This window comes from Saccoglossus kowalevskii, chromosome 18 (genome assembly GCF_978046115.1).
Source record: "Saccoglossus kowalevskii chromosome 18, keSacKowa6.1, whole genome shotgun sequence".
In the NCBI taxonomy this organism is placed as follows: Eukaryota; Metazoa; Hemichordata; class Enteropneusta; family Harrimaniidae; genus Saccoglossus; species Saccoglossus kowalevskii.
Genome location: NC_140658.1, coordinates 28,617,300 through 28,631,417, shown reverse-complemented (window position 1 = coordinate 28,631,417; position 14,118 = coordinate 28,617,300). Strand labels below are relative to the sequence as shown.

The window sequence follows — 14,118 nt, the reverse complement described above, 5'->3', positions numbered from 1 at the left end:
AATGAATGTATGGACAAATATTGACCATTATATTTGTGAGTAAATACCTGTTGTTTAATTAATTTCCACCTCTACAAGGTTGTTAAATTGAGAAAATAAATGTGTCGACAAATATTTGATACTTATTTAGGTATAAGAACTGTGTTTGACCAACTTCCACCATTCCAAGTTGTTAAAATAATGAAATAAATATACTGGTATCATTGGATATTTGATTTAATTGTGAAACTTTCTAACAAAATGTTAACTGCTGGCTTCGAACCCTCAATCAACAATTCCGCAGACACAGTATAAATTCAACAACACCACAGAAGATATTCGTCTGTTGCCTGAATTGTTTTCGTAATATAGAGAACGCCATCGACACTTTAACAAAACTTACCTTGACTTGGGTTTTGTTTATCTCTTGTCACAATCTGGAAACTGTTGAACAAATTGCGCGTCGTGCAGTTTAAGACGTAATGTATTATTTTATTTTATTTATTCATTCAGTTTTGTATGGTGGAGTTTTGTGAGGTTTATTATTTTTTTGCGACGTTCTTTGTTTACTTGTTTACGGTTTGAGAGATTTCAGTTTATTTGATTTACGTTTTTACGGTAGCTCTGAGCGGGACTCGAACCCACTGTCTTTTCAAGCTAATTTTGTTTTATTTTGATGGCACGCTTGTGTACCACGCCACGACATTGGTCGTTAAGTGGTGTTCATTTTTCTAACTACTCCAGTGTTCCGATGAGTTGAACGGAAAAGCCAAAACGATTGCTGGTTTCTGATTGCTTCGGTTCTGGTGAGTGTGTATCTAGTGTGATTCGAACCCATGTCGTTTGTATTGGGCGTTTTTTTATTTCCCATGTTGGCTACGCCGTAATATGCAACCACTTCCCCGTTTTATTGTGATTTTGAGAGTGTTTAATGATGTCTTCCTCGCCCGTCACGCCATGACCCAGTTTCAACCACACGGCCATTTTGCAACACAGTGCGTGACCCTCGGCGTGACCCGACTGACTATATGATCGTTCTGTTCAACTGTTAAGCTAGGATTTATTACCGTTATTATCATTATATTGTCACATGATTTGTTTTAATTTATGTGTAATGTCTTAAGTATCTTTATTGTAATTTGTATATACCAATTCATATATACCGAGGAAACGACCCTGATTGAAGGTCATGTATTTTGTGACGTCACAAATTCGTGTGCAGGTACGGCTTCAGCTATTATCAAAAATTCCTATTCGTGCTCCATCCATGATGCTCTGCATGTTAGAGATATAGCAAACTGTTGAAAAAGCACCAGTATGGCTACTACCCGGTAATGCCAAAATCCAATAGAAAATAATCCTCACATTCTCGCTACAATGTGTTATTATTTTGTTATGATTTATAGCAAGCTTAGATAGATAATTAATTATTCATGTATCAATGACAACACATGTTAAATTTATCCATGAAGCATACTGTGGTACACTTTGACATCAATTCATACTCGCCAGAAGTCTTTCCCAGCACTCCAGTATGCAAAAGTGCACAACATGTTTTTTTTTTGTAAAATGTTGAATGGGAGAAATTAAACACAGATGCAACAGTCTTATTCATGATTAAACATTTGGTCTATTTGTCTGCATGAACCATTTATATACTTCTATAATTCTCTGTGTGAAAGAACATAATTTTATACTGCTCTCTTTCTTGATTGAGTTTCTGATCTAAAACATGTTGCATGTTATGATTTTGTATTGTAATAGAAGAATTACAATTTTTAGTATATACATGGTTCGCTGGTTGTTGTGATCAGGCTTTCATCGCTATTTACTGTGGCAATATTGAATGAAAAATTAATTTTTACCGCCATAATTTTTTTCAAATATATTTTTTTTATTTCTATCAGCACCCAATGGGAATTATGTAGCGCAAAATGTTAGTGACTCAGTCTTGTTTCTTCTTGCATTTATTTCCAGGATCTACAAGACTTAGATGAAGAATTTCGTGAAAACAATATTGAAATATTAACAAGATTTTATCTTGCCTTTGAAAGTGTGCACAAATATATCACAGATCTTAATAGGTAAGAACCGAAGATATCTGTTGTTATGGTTTTCTGATTAATTTTAATAAATGTCTGATAAAAGTCTGATACAAAATAATATTTCTCAGTTTCTATATCTAAGGTACACTTTGTTAGTCAAGGTTTTATAAAATAAAGGGCAATGGAGGTCTCATTTGAAGTCGCATAAATTGTGAGATGTTCATAAAATTGTAAGCCAAACACAATTCCAGAGATACTTTTGTAAATGAGTCTCAAAGAAATGATTACCGGTAGTGTCTTTGTAGTGTCTTTACAAATTTTCAGATTGTGTAATATGTATTTTTGCCCCATTGAATAGATACATAACTCATTTCTGTTTACATAATCAAAACTTTCCAAGCATACATTGCATTCTATGATGCCAATTGCAAAATAATTGTGATTTACATGTTCCTACTACATACTTATTTTCTAGCCAATAGCATCAGAGAATACTCTTGAATTTGGTTCATACCTCCTTAATTTATACTTTATGAATAAGTAATGACACTAGGAAAACAGCCTGACAAACACAAACCAGTGACTTTTCTTCATTTCTCGCAAGATCTTCATTGTAATGACACCACTTGCATGATCATAAAGCATATCTGATAAATCTTTGATAATATCAATAAAATCACCTGTGAAATTTTTTCATTGTCGTGTAATCAAATGACTTAAAATGTTTCTTGGGAAAATTTATTTTGTTGAAATAAAAATTTTTTTTTTATGCATATTTACATATTTATTTACTGCTTCCATTAATTTTTGATCCGCTTAGCCTTATCTGACCAACACCGTTCCACAATACCTTGACAGGTTGTATATTAAAGTATATGCAATAGACTTATTTTATCCTTAAATTCCCCGGTTGCTTAAATAACTACCATGTGTGTGTGTGTGTGTGTGTGGGGGGGGGGGGGGGGGGGTGAAACAACATGGATTAACTTCCAGTCTGCAGAAATAATTTAGTTTATTTTACTATACCAGCTTCAGTTTTGTTCCAAACGTGTTGATTTTGCATTGTAGAAATCCAACGTTACTTTGAAAGCTCACAAACTTTTCATAGAGTATAGAAAATAAAAAATATGCTTTACATTTGTACATTGAAAAGGAATAAGGACAAAATATCATTTACCATATCCTATTGTATTGTACATGCTTTATGTGCATGTACAAGCATGTATATTCAACTTACGAAAAACTGATGCAAATAGGCTCATAAATGAACATCTGTAAAATTGACTCTTCCTTTCTGTCGTGAGCATGTTCAGTAACATAGCAACCATGGAACACGCTCAGAGAACAAGCGTGCGGATGATGGCGTTTGATTTATTAAAAAGAATTAGACTGACATACAACCAAACTTCACATTTCTATAATACCAATGATCTAAAGCACCTACCGGGGGGGTGTATGATTCAGTTGTCATGATTGTAATAGCTATGACATTGCATTAAAATTACGTGGTCGTAAAATTTAGTTACCTCAGGTCTTTAGAGTTTGGATGCTTAGTCTACGAATTATTACGCACCAAGAGCAAGTTAAAACGAACGTCATCTGATCACAGAGATGTCACCATTCAACACCTATTATTAAACAATTCAGAAATTTGTAGACAGTGAAAGTAAAAAAAGTTGGCGACATGGAAGTGCTGCATATATATGTCGGGGTAAGGAGAGGCCCATCCCATGTAACCATTGTAAATATATTTGTTGTGAAAATAACTTTTATATATTATTAATTATATGACGCAGTATTGTAGAAGTATGGTGTAAGAGTATGGTTTTCCCTCATATTTTTGCGGTAACGGTCGATTGAGCCAGGATAGACAGGGGCTTGGCAAAAAATATCTCAAATTTACTTAAATATGATTTAGATTTTAAAAAACAAAATTCATAAATGTATATTTCAGAGGGACACAAATGATCGAAAATGACAGGCGTACTTGTGGGCATCTCATTGGCACTTTAAAAAGGGGTTTAGAAGTTGTAACATGTACATCCAAAAATATGTATAAAAGTATAAAACTTACATCCTTTGTTATTTTTGTAGATTTCTTGAAGATCTCTATGAAGGGGTGTTTATTCAGCAAACTCTGGAAACAGTCCTGCTAAATGAAGATGGCAAACAACTCATGGTGAGAGACCATTTTGGACAATAATAAATTCACTACAGTGGTACCACAGTGATTCCACAGTGATGCTATGATGATGTCACAGTGACACCACGGCGGCATAGATGAAATTAGGCTTGTATTATGATGAGGCTACTGAAATTTTTCATAAAGATTTGTTAGTGCTAATATGCATATTATAAATTTTGAGTTGACTGCGAATACTATGGGGTTATTATGAGATTACCAAAAATATGAAGTCAGTACAGTAATCATATGGATTAATGTGTTGCAGAGGTTGATGCCTTTGTGTACTAGTATTCCCTGAATACATACTTTGCAGTATTCTCATAATAACCTTATTATTATACAGAATAAGACAACGTATGCACATGATTTGTAGTGGAGGTTGATGGATTCCTGTACTGCCCGAGTTCATACTTTGCAGTATTCTCATGATAACCTTATTAATATACAGAATAAGACAAAGTATGCACATGATTTGTAGTGGAGGTTGATGGATTCCTGTACTGCCTGAGTGCATACTTTGCAGTATTCTCACGATAACTTTATTGCATCTTTTCTTTCTTGTACTGATAATTTAGATAACAACCTAAATAGCAACAAAGAATGTTTCATGCTGTGTGAACGTTTGCATTCAGTAACAGGTTTCTGTAGCACTTCTGCCTCTAAAGTAAACAAAAGTGTTCAAATGTTATTTAAATGAGACTCACAATTTACAAATGAGGAAGAGATTTGAATCCATGAGGTTTGGAACATAGTTCAAGAACATTAACAGAGATTGTACTAAATATTGAAGATAAAAAAATGCAGATGAGCCTCACTATGAATGTGTCCTCAACTCACAAAATTATGTTTTTTTAGGGATGGCCGCATACCCGAGCACTCTCTCGGGAAAGAGTGCAAATGAAAATTTGAATTCATCATGTGACAGATTGAGGGGAGTATTACATATTTGAGGGAAAATAAAATTACAAAATTAGTTGTGTCATCATTGACTTTTACAATGCAAAAACAGAAACAGAAAATCATATAAAAATGATTACCATTATTCGTTAAGCAATGATCAAAGACCAAGTTTCAAATTAGTGGCATTTTGAAGGGGTGGTCGCTTTGCTGAATGTGACCTTGCATATAAAAATTGCTCAAAAGTGGGGGTGGGCGCTTGGCCAGACATGGGCACTAATGCAGTCCAGTATGGTATGTTAACTAGTACAGCATGTGGTGTACTCATAGTGTAATTCTGTGTTTATTTATTTGTAGTGTGAAGCATTGTTTTTATATGGTGTAATGTTATTAGTAATAGACATGAGAATTGAAGGTGTCATCAGAGAAAGAATGTTAGTTTCCTACCATAGATACAGGTAAGATGTAATCATATACATCCCCAGGTCCGAAGGTGACCATTGTTTTATGAAGGTGAAGGTTACAACATAGTAATTTCTTTAATGTCAGGATGGATGCACATTCACTATGAATTTCACATGTGACAATACCCTGTGTCACTTTACATAGCTAGATCCAGTTCAGAAATACATGCTTCAAATCCCCAAAACAAATGCTTTTGTCCAAATATGCATATATATAAATGTACCAAAATGAGCCAAGTATGGGTGAAAAGTACGGGTCGTACTTTTCAGAAAATAGCGAGTACGGGTGATATTTGTAGCGAGTACGGGTTATATTTGTAGCGAGTACGGGTGACATTTGTATTGAGTACGGGTGACATTTGTAGCGAGTACGGGTGATATTTGTAGCGAATATGGGTGGTATTTGTAGCGAGTACGTGGAGGTAATTTAGCAAGTACGAGTGATAAAATGTAGCGAGTATGGGGGAGGGGTTTGGTGGTAAAATATAGCGAGTACGGGGTGGGGGTATTGCAGGGTAAAAATGTACAGGATTTATACAACAATAACGGGTGCAGCAAAACACTCCATTGATAAAGAAAATATCAGTGGTACGAACTGAAACTAGTTCAATCTAACGAACCGAAACTATATAATTAATTGAACATGGCTGCTTCACATACCCATTTAGTTTTTGTAAGGTGGAACTAGTTTCGGTACGTTAGATTGAACTAGTTTCGGTACCACTGATATTTTCTTTCTCACTGGCGTGTTTTGTTGCACCCGTAATTGTTGTATAAATCCCGTACATTTTACCCTGCAATACCCTCACCCCGTACTCGCTATATTTTACCATCAAACCCCTCCCCCATACTCGCTACATTTTATCACTCGTACTTGCGAAATTACCTCCATGTACTCGCTACAAATACCACCCATACTCGCTACAAATATCATCCATACTCGCTACAAATGTCACCCGTACTCGCTACAAATATCACCCGTACTTACTTCAAATATCACCCGTACTCGCTATTTTCTGAAAAGTACGACCCGTACTTTTCACCTGTACTTGGCTCATTTTGGTACATTTATATACCTCAAATATGTTTAAACAGGAATGGCCATGTTATTGAAAATATGGAAAACTAATCTGGTTTCTCATCTGTGTATAGTGACCACTTCATTAAAATGGTCTTTATAAAAAAGGAGGTTGGATTATTCTTTCAAACTCCTACATTTGATATAATATTTGTCCAGAAAATAATGAGCCATTACAAAAACACATTAATTCAAATTGATCAAAATCAAAATAAGTTTGACTTGTGGAAATTAAAAATTGTTTCATGAACTGAATGCTAATTATTATTATTTTGGTCTCTAAATAAAGGCAAATATGCAAATATATTGCTGTTTGAGGGCGCACTTCCTGTACCAACATATAGTAGCACTCTAGATAAGCCTTGTCAAACCACTAGCTCATGAAATCTGTCTTGCATAAAACTTTTGCAAGCTTTTATGTTTTTGATGCCATAAACAAATATTAAAATTATATTTGATCTTTAGGTGCCGCATAAACGAATAGATACCATAAAAATGGTTTAAAAAAATGATGTCAAGAGAATGAATTAATAGGATACAAATCAGCATTGGTAGGTTTAGGGAGTATTCCACACACTGTCAGTGACGTTTCGATTTTTTAGAAATTATGCAAATATGTTCAAAATAATACTGTGACATTCATGTAATACCTGTGATGGACACCCCCCAAAATGTAATGTGAGTTTTGTTGGAATAATTAATTATTTAGATGCAATCAGAAATTAAAAAATACACAACTGAGAAGTTCCTCAATCCTGTAATCTTATGATACATGGTCATGCAGCTATCCAATCAAATACCTAAATTCACACTTCAGATCACTCATGGCATCCATAAATTGTAACTTTCAACCTTTCTATAACATGGCCTGACTTCATTCAAGTTGAGTGATGATTTCTAATTCCATCTGCGAGGACTGAAGTAATGTTTTATATACATCGTTTAGAAACACTTTTTTAATTGTTACATTCTTGTTATGTTTATGTTTTGAGTGAAAAAGATTGAAGTTTACATTTTGTAAAATCATCATTGGTACGAGGTGTTGTGATGCATAAATCAGAGGATGTCGCATTTTACAACATGTTTTGTTTTGTTTTTTTAATAAAAAGTTAAAGCGCAAATTAATAAAAGGATACAATTTCATGTGGTGTAACAAAAAAAACTGTAGCACTTAATTATTCTACAAACTGTCTCTCTTTATTTTGAGAGTACCAACTATGAAGCCATTCATCATGAAAATACATATGATTAGAATATACAAAATTATATCATTTGTGTTACATATTGAGAATATTTGCTTACTTTTCAATATCTGTTTTGTTCCAGTGCTGCTCAAGCATCTGTTGACTCAAATATTGATGATGTTTGTAAATTGCTGCGTAGTACAGGTTACTCCTCAATTCCAGGTTCCCGGCGACCACCAAACTATCCGGAGAGTTACTTCCTGTAAGTTTCTTCTTAAATGTTTTTTTTTTCAATGAATATCTTTATATAAAAATTGTAGTGTCTATCAGACAGAAGATTTGTGCTTCAAATTCAACCCAGTAATCTTGCTAAAATGTTGGTGCAATAATTTGCACACTATGTCATTGATGATTTTGGGCTTAATATAAGTAATTCTCAAGTGGATATAGGTCTTATTCCAAATTTTCAAAAAAAGTATTGAGAAAAGTGTGCAGATATATTTAGTGAATTGTGACGTAAGTTTGCTTTGGCATTCAGATTAAAGGGTCAAGGTTCAAAGAGTTAAACCACAGTACATGGAATGTTAGTCATATCTTTAATCGAGAAAATGTGGATCAAAAATGGTTATTTTGTGTGGTTGCCGTGCAGTGTGAATTTCATATAAACAATGTATTTGACATGCATTGTGTATATCACAAACAGCTCGCAAGGTTATGAAATATTGCTCAGTTATTATCTCCGGGAGATAACCCGCCAAATATGCTTATCATTCAAGAAATACACCACAAAAAGTTTCAATTCTCTGAACGTATTCTCTGAACGTACAAAGAGCCATGGTTTTTTAAAAACACTAGTACACGTAGAGTGATAATTCTGAAAAAGTATCACCCTGAATTCCATGTTGAGCTTGGGTTTTATTCTAATACCATAAGTTACAGCATGCCGTAATTTTGTGGTATTGCACTGGGTATTTGCAACCTACCATATTAGGAAATACGATTACGGGCATAAGTGTCTTCTTATAATAAAACCACACAAAGAAGTTCTCTAAATCTGTTCTGAACATTTTGGATTTTGACATTCCCATGATGTATCCTTGGGAGAAAAATATGTATAATAATAAGGGTATCACAAGGATACCGCAAAGTATGCCCTCAGGCAGTACAGTGAGAGTATTGTACTGTCTGAGTACAAGTTGAAGGTGAGATCAGAAAAATAATTGAATTGTATAGATGCAAAAATAGGACTTCAATCTGTTGAGACCTTTTATTTTTGTGGTGGTTTCTTACTTTGGATATTTTGTATGTTCAGTTTTTGCTTTGTTTTTCAAAGTAGTGGTTCTTTCTCTTCTGTATGGTTAATTCAGTTTTCATTTACTTTTTTCCCACCATTTATAGGAGAGTTCCGATAAACAGACAATTTGTAAGCATGCTGATTGGACGACTGAGGTCAGATGACATTTATAACCAGGTAAACACACAGAATATTATTCTATGTTGTTTTTTACTCCATGTATCACTCAGCTAAAATTAACCCAATGAGCAACACATGGTTATACCTTATGTAACTTGACATATTCTGTTAAATCTGTTTCCCATGAATGCTATTAAAAGGATACAATGCAACAGGGGATGCCACTTCTAAAGGAGCATCTACACAAGAAAAATGATGAATTCTTGGTTCTCAATTTATGTGGCTTCTATTATTCTGGGAAATGGTTTGGGTTTTCTTAAAATCCATTTCCCAGTTGTAGAGGAGCTGTTTGCAATCATGTATAACATTCTAACATTTGAGCATTCAATAGACACCACTGATCATTTGGTTCAGTATTATCTAAATAAAACATTGAAAAAAATGGGCTCTGACTAAGAAATAGGAAACATATATAATGGAGCCTTGATACCTGACCTTATGAGATTCTCTACAGCATTCTGTATTTTTTATTACAATAATAACTCTTTTTTCTAAGCTGCATCTCAGTAATTAGCAGTTCTTAAATAATTTTAATTAATTAAATAATTATTTAATTAATCAAATGAGTATTGTATTTTTTTATGCCCAGAAGAACATATTTTTAAATTCATTTAAAAATTGTCTTATTTTGATTGATTTTTTATGACAAAACATGATAATTTGTAATTTGTTGCAGGACACCAGAATGCTGAATATTCAATATTTTTTTCTGGGCCATATTTGTTTTTTCATTTTACATTTTTATTGAGCATGAGTGTGTGTTTCAATACAATTCAAATGACCCCCTATGTTACTCTGGTTTTTGTTCAGATCTCTGCATATCCTTTTCCTGAGCATCGTAGCACAGCATTGGCTACCCAGGCATCTATGTTGTATGTCATTCTGTACTTTGCACCAGAGATCCTTCACCAACAGCAGGCAAAGATGAGAGAAATAGTAGACAAACATTTCCCGGATAACTGGGCAAGTCATTTTTGATTTATGAATTACTTTCTCTGAGCTAGAAAGCAACTTGTACAATGCATCGATTTATACAAACAAATTTGAAATTGATAGTAAATTTCAGGCAAGGGTTTACATTTCAATGTCATTATATATTTTGTTGTCTAGGTAACCAGTATATACATGGGTATACCAGTGAACTTGATGGATGCTTGGGAGCCATATAAAGCAGCAAGAACTGCCCTCAATAATACACTAGACCTCAGTAATGTCAGAGAATTGGTAAGTGATGTGTTCATTTGATGTTAGCACGTACGCCCATCCGTATAAAACAGTAAGAACTGCCTTCAATAATACATTAGACCTCAGTAATGTCAGAGAATTGGTTAGTAGTTTGTCTGTATTTTAATTGTAGTGTGTATTCTCGTTTTAGGCTGCTCGATATGCCACTAAAGTTCCCAAACTAAATGACCTTGTGAAGCGTTACTTGCAAGAAGGTACATTAACTGAAGAGTATGTTTTAGATAACATCCCAAAGTTGATGAACTGTCTTCGGGAATGTAACGTTACAATTCGGTGGTTGATGCTACACACTGCTGAAGGAGGTAAGGATGCCCTCTATCATTTCTTAAATAGAAACTCCTGTTTATTACGCCCTCTACAAACTCATAAATAAAAACTCCTGTTTTTAGCAGGAAGTCATAATACTGTAACTCTCCTTAAGTTATTGTGGCCTCTATGAAAAAAAAAAACATTGTAAAAATGAATTTTTATTATTATGACTTTGGCCTCCCATTGCGTCCGTGGCTACTGTAAAGTACTTTAAATTTATTCTTCGCTGAATCAGTGAAAATACCTGTTTTCCTATATTTTACATTTAACACCTCAAAAATCAGTGACAATATATTTTATGCAAAACGTCCAAAATTTCTTTTCAGCAAAAATTAATTCCAGTGAAAAATGTTTACAGTAGTGATTGATTCCACCATGATCTTAAGTAGTATTTTACTATGCCACTGATAATCACTGAATTTATCGCTTCCTATCAGCTTGGGATAACAATAAAAGATGCCGTCAGTTGAAGGAGCAGGTGTTATTAGATAGTAAATTCAATCCACAAGTCTTGTTTACGCTCCTCTTGAATACCGGGCAGTTTGAACTACAGCTGAAGGAGGTAAGAAATATTTAAGACAAATTTTCATCGTCTGATTCTTGTTATAATATTTGATCATTTTAATTAAAAGTTTATGATAATAAGGGTTTGCAACTGAAGTTAGGAGAGTCGACCACAAAATCACAAAACAACCATTATATAAATGCAAATAAATTTTCAAAAACTACTTTTTTTCTTCGTTTGTGTTTTTGCATTCCTGACTATGGCGATTTCCTTGCTTCGTTCTGATTTCATACTCAATCATTTCCATGGTTACCATCAAGCAGCCATGTCATTCAGAGATACCATTGCTTTGAACCAGTTTGATTGACAAGCATGTGGAACTCATTTCATATTGCCGTTTATTTGTATGAATTTGCCTAATTGTATTTTTATAAAAATGCTGTCATCATTCAACTAACTCATATCAGTCTCTGACAATTTGCACACAAATTATCTTTGGCTATAGCGTAATATTTTCATTTTTTTGAGGTATTTTGGTAATTGAAACCTAACACTCACTTCGCTATCTTTTAAGATCTGTGTCAAATATACCGCTGACTTCTTCTGGGGTTGCCTATCCATTGTTCTTTTAATTATTTTATTTTTGTCCTACCCCTGCCTGTTTTTAGGGAGATTATGCATACGCAAAAAGAATGAAATTGCGTCTGATGGTAATTCAGGAATCAGGAATTGTGCATTCAACTGTATTATAATTAGTTTTAATTATATTTTAAATCTTCCCACAATGCAACAGATGTTCAGACATATGTTGGACAATAAGAAAGATAAGTGGGAAGCTTACAAGAAAGAGGGATCAGAAAGAATGGCTGAATTATCAGAAGTCTACTCTGGTAGCAAACCCTTAACCAGGGTAGAGAAAAATGGTAAGTGAGAATCCTGGTTACTATGGTTACTCTGTACAAAAGTATGCAGTTCACATTTCAATTATTTAGGCATTGAAATGTAATATAGATTACTATGGATACGGGGAAAAGTTCAACAACCTGAAAAATATTTTTATTTTTTTTATTTTTGAAATCATGCATTCTGTATTCAAATAAACTCTAGGTGTTCTGAAAACATTTATGAATTTGCTGAAATGCTATGCTTTTTTTCTTCACAGAACAATTCTATTGATATCACAAATTTTCTAAAACTTTTGAACAGATTAAATTGTCGTTTGGTATATGAATCCATTATATGTATTTGTTTAAATATCTACATGTTCAGTTGTAAATAATGAATGCTTTATGTAACTATTACCGTTAGTAACTCTTTGAGGGGCACAATTGCTAAAATTAAAAGCATCATTTTGCATTTTTATCCATTTTTTTTTTTTTTAAATGAGGAAATGTCTCTAAGCAAGAAATAAAGATTACCACTATTGAATGTTGCTATCATATTAAAATAATGTTGACATCAGAATGGAGTGAGTGTGGTGGGGTAGAGTTTGTTGTAATTGTCAATAACTGTAGAAAAATGTAACAACTTGAAAGAACATCTGTTGAAAATTTTCAATGACTGTGGTTGATGAATTGTGCAGTAGTCGCACGGGAGCACTGATTAGAATCTTGTTTGTTTGATTTTTCAGAAAATTTGCAGGCATGGTTTGCGGAGATGGCTAAACAGATTACATCATTGAATTATGATGACTCCACCTCTGCTGGTAGGAAGATAGTTCAGCTTATCCAGGCACTGGAGGAGGTAATTCACAAACATTCAAACTGTTCACTTTCTCAAGTCTTGAGGTCAGAGTTGAAAAGTGTTTGTCATGTTTACCATACTTTCATTATTGTTGGTTCATGCCATCACAAATACCATCAGACAATTTTTCAAAATACAAAATCCAAAAAATTAAATTTTGTATTTTTACACTATTATTATTTAATGTATATCTCAAAACATTTAGACAAATTTACATGTAATTTTAGTCGGTTGTTGTGCATGTATCACAATTTTGTTATCATCAGTGTTGACTCATTTCTATAACAGTATTCAGTGTATTTTTACACAAAACTTGCATATTCAATTCCAAGTATCCTACATTAAATTTATATCTAACCCTCTCTCTCTAAACCCTCTCTCCATTCTAGGTTCAAGAGTTCCATCAACTAGAAAGCAATTTGCAAGTTCGTCAGTTTCTTGCCGAAACTCGTAGATTCCTGCACCAGATGCTGCGTACCATTAACATCAAAGAAGAAGTTTTGATACAAATCCAGATAGTAGCTGATGTGCATTATGCATGGGAGCTCATTGATAGGTGGGTATAAATCATGTGACATCTTCTGGCTCTTGTCATTGGCTCATGCCGAAGTGAGTGGGGAACACTGGTTGATCCAGCAGAGGTTATATGAACTTCAAACTCTGCATCCTAGACCATCAATTTGGGAAAAGTTTGAATGATATGAATATGAATTTTTAATTTCTCCCTGTTTCATTATGGAACATCATGCCATTGTAAAATTCAACTATACAATGATGATCTTAGTATCCCCTAAAATTTCCATTGTGTCCAATTATGTTGTTCGAAAATCAAGATACATCTATGTTAGGTTGAATTATTGACTTAAATTGACTAAGGAGATGGACGTAAACAAAATCACATGAGGTGATATTTTGAATACTGGCATGGTTGAGCTGATGATTTTATTTCTCTTCACCCACTGGTCAACAGTATAGGCAGGTTTGTTCAGTCATGTATTAGAAATATGTTT

At 33.8% G+C, this 14,118-nt stretch overlaps 1 protein-coding gene across 1 annotated transcript in view; it reads left to right on the top strand.

Annotated features, from left to right (window-relative positions):
• LOC100375426 (WASH complex subunit 5-like) overlaps positions 1-14,118 on the top strand; it is a 33,548-nt gene that overhangs the window by 2,071 nt on the left and 17,359 nt on the right. Inside the window, exons 2-13 of the mRNA XM_078010016.2 lie at positions 1,957-2,063; positions 4,119-4,203; positions 5,464-5,564; positions 7,975-8,094; positions 9,231-9,303; positions 10,117-10,269; positions 10,417-10,530; positions 10,682-10,853; positions 11,298-11,422; positions 12,159-12,288; positions 12,996-13,108; positions 13,498-13,664. Of these exons, the coding sequence (XP_077866142.2) occupies positions 1,957-2,063; positions 4,119-4,203; positions 5,464-5,564; positions 7,975-8,094; positions 9,231-9,303; positions 10,117-10,269; positions 10,417-10,530; positions 10,682-10,853; positions 11,298-11,422; positions 12,159-12,288; positions 12,996-13,108; positions 13,498-13,664 (1,460 nt within the window). The remainder of the gene's footprint in view (positions 1-1,956; positions 2,064-4,118; positions 4,204-5,463; positions 5,565-7,974; positions 8,095-9,230; positions 9,304-10,116; positions 10,270-10,416; positions 10,531-10,681; positions 10,854-11,297; positions 11,423-12,158; positions 12,289-12,995; positions 13,109-13,497; positions 13,665-14,118) is intronic.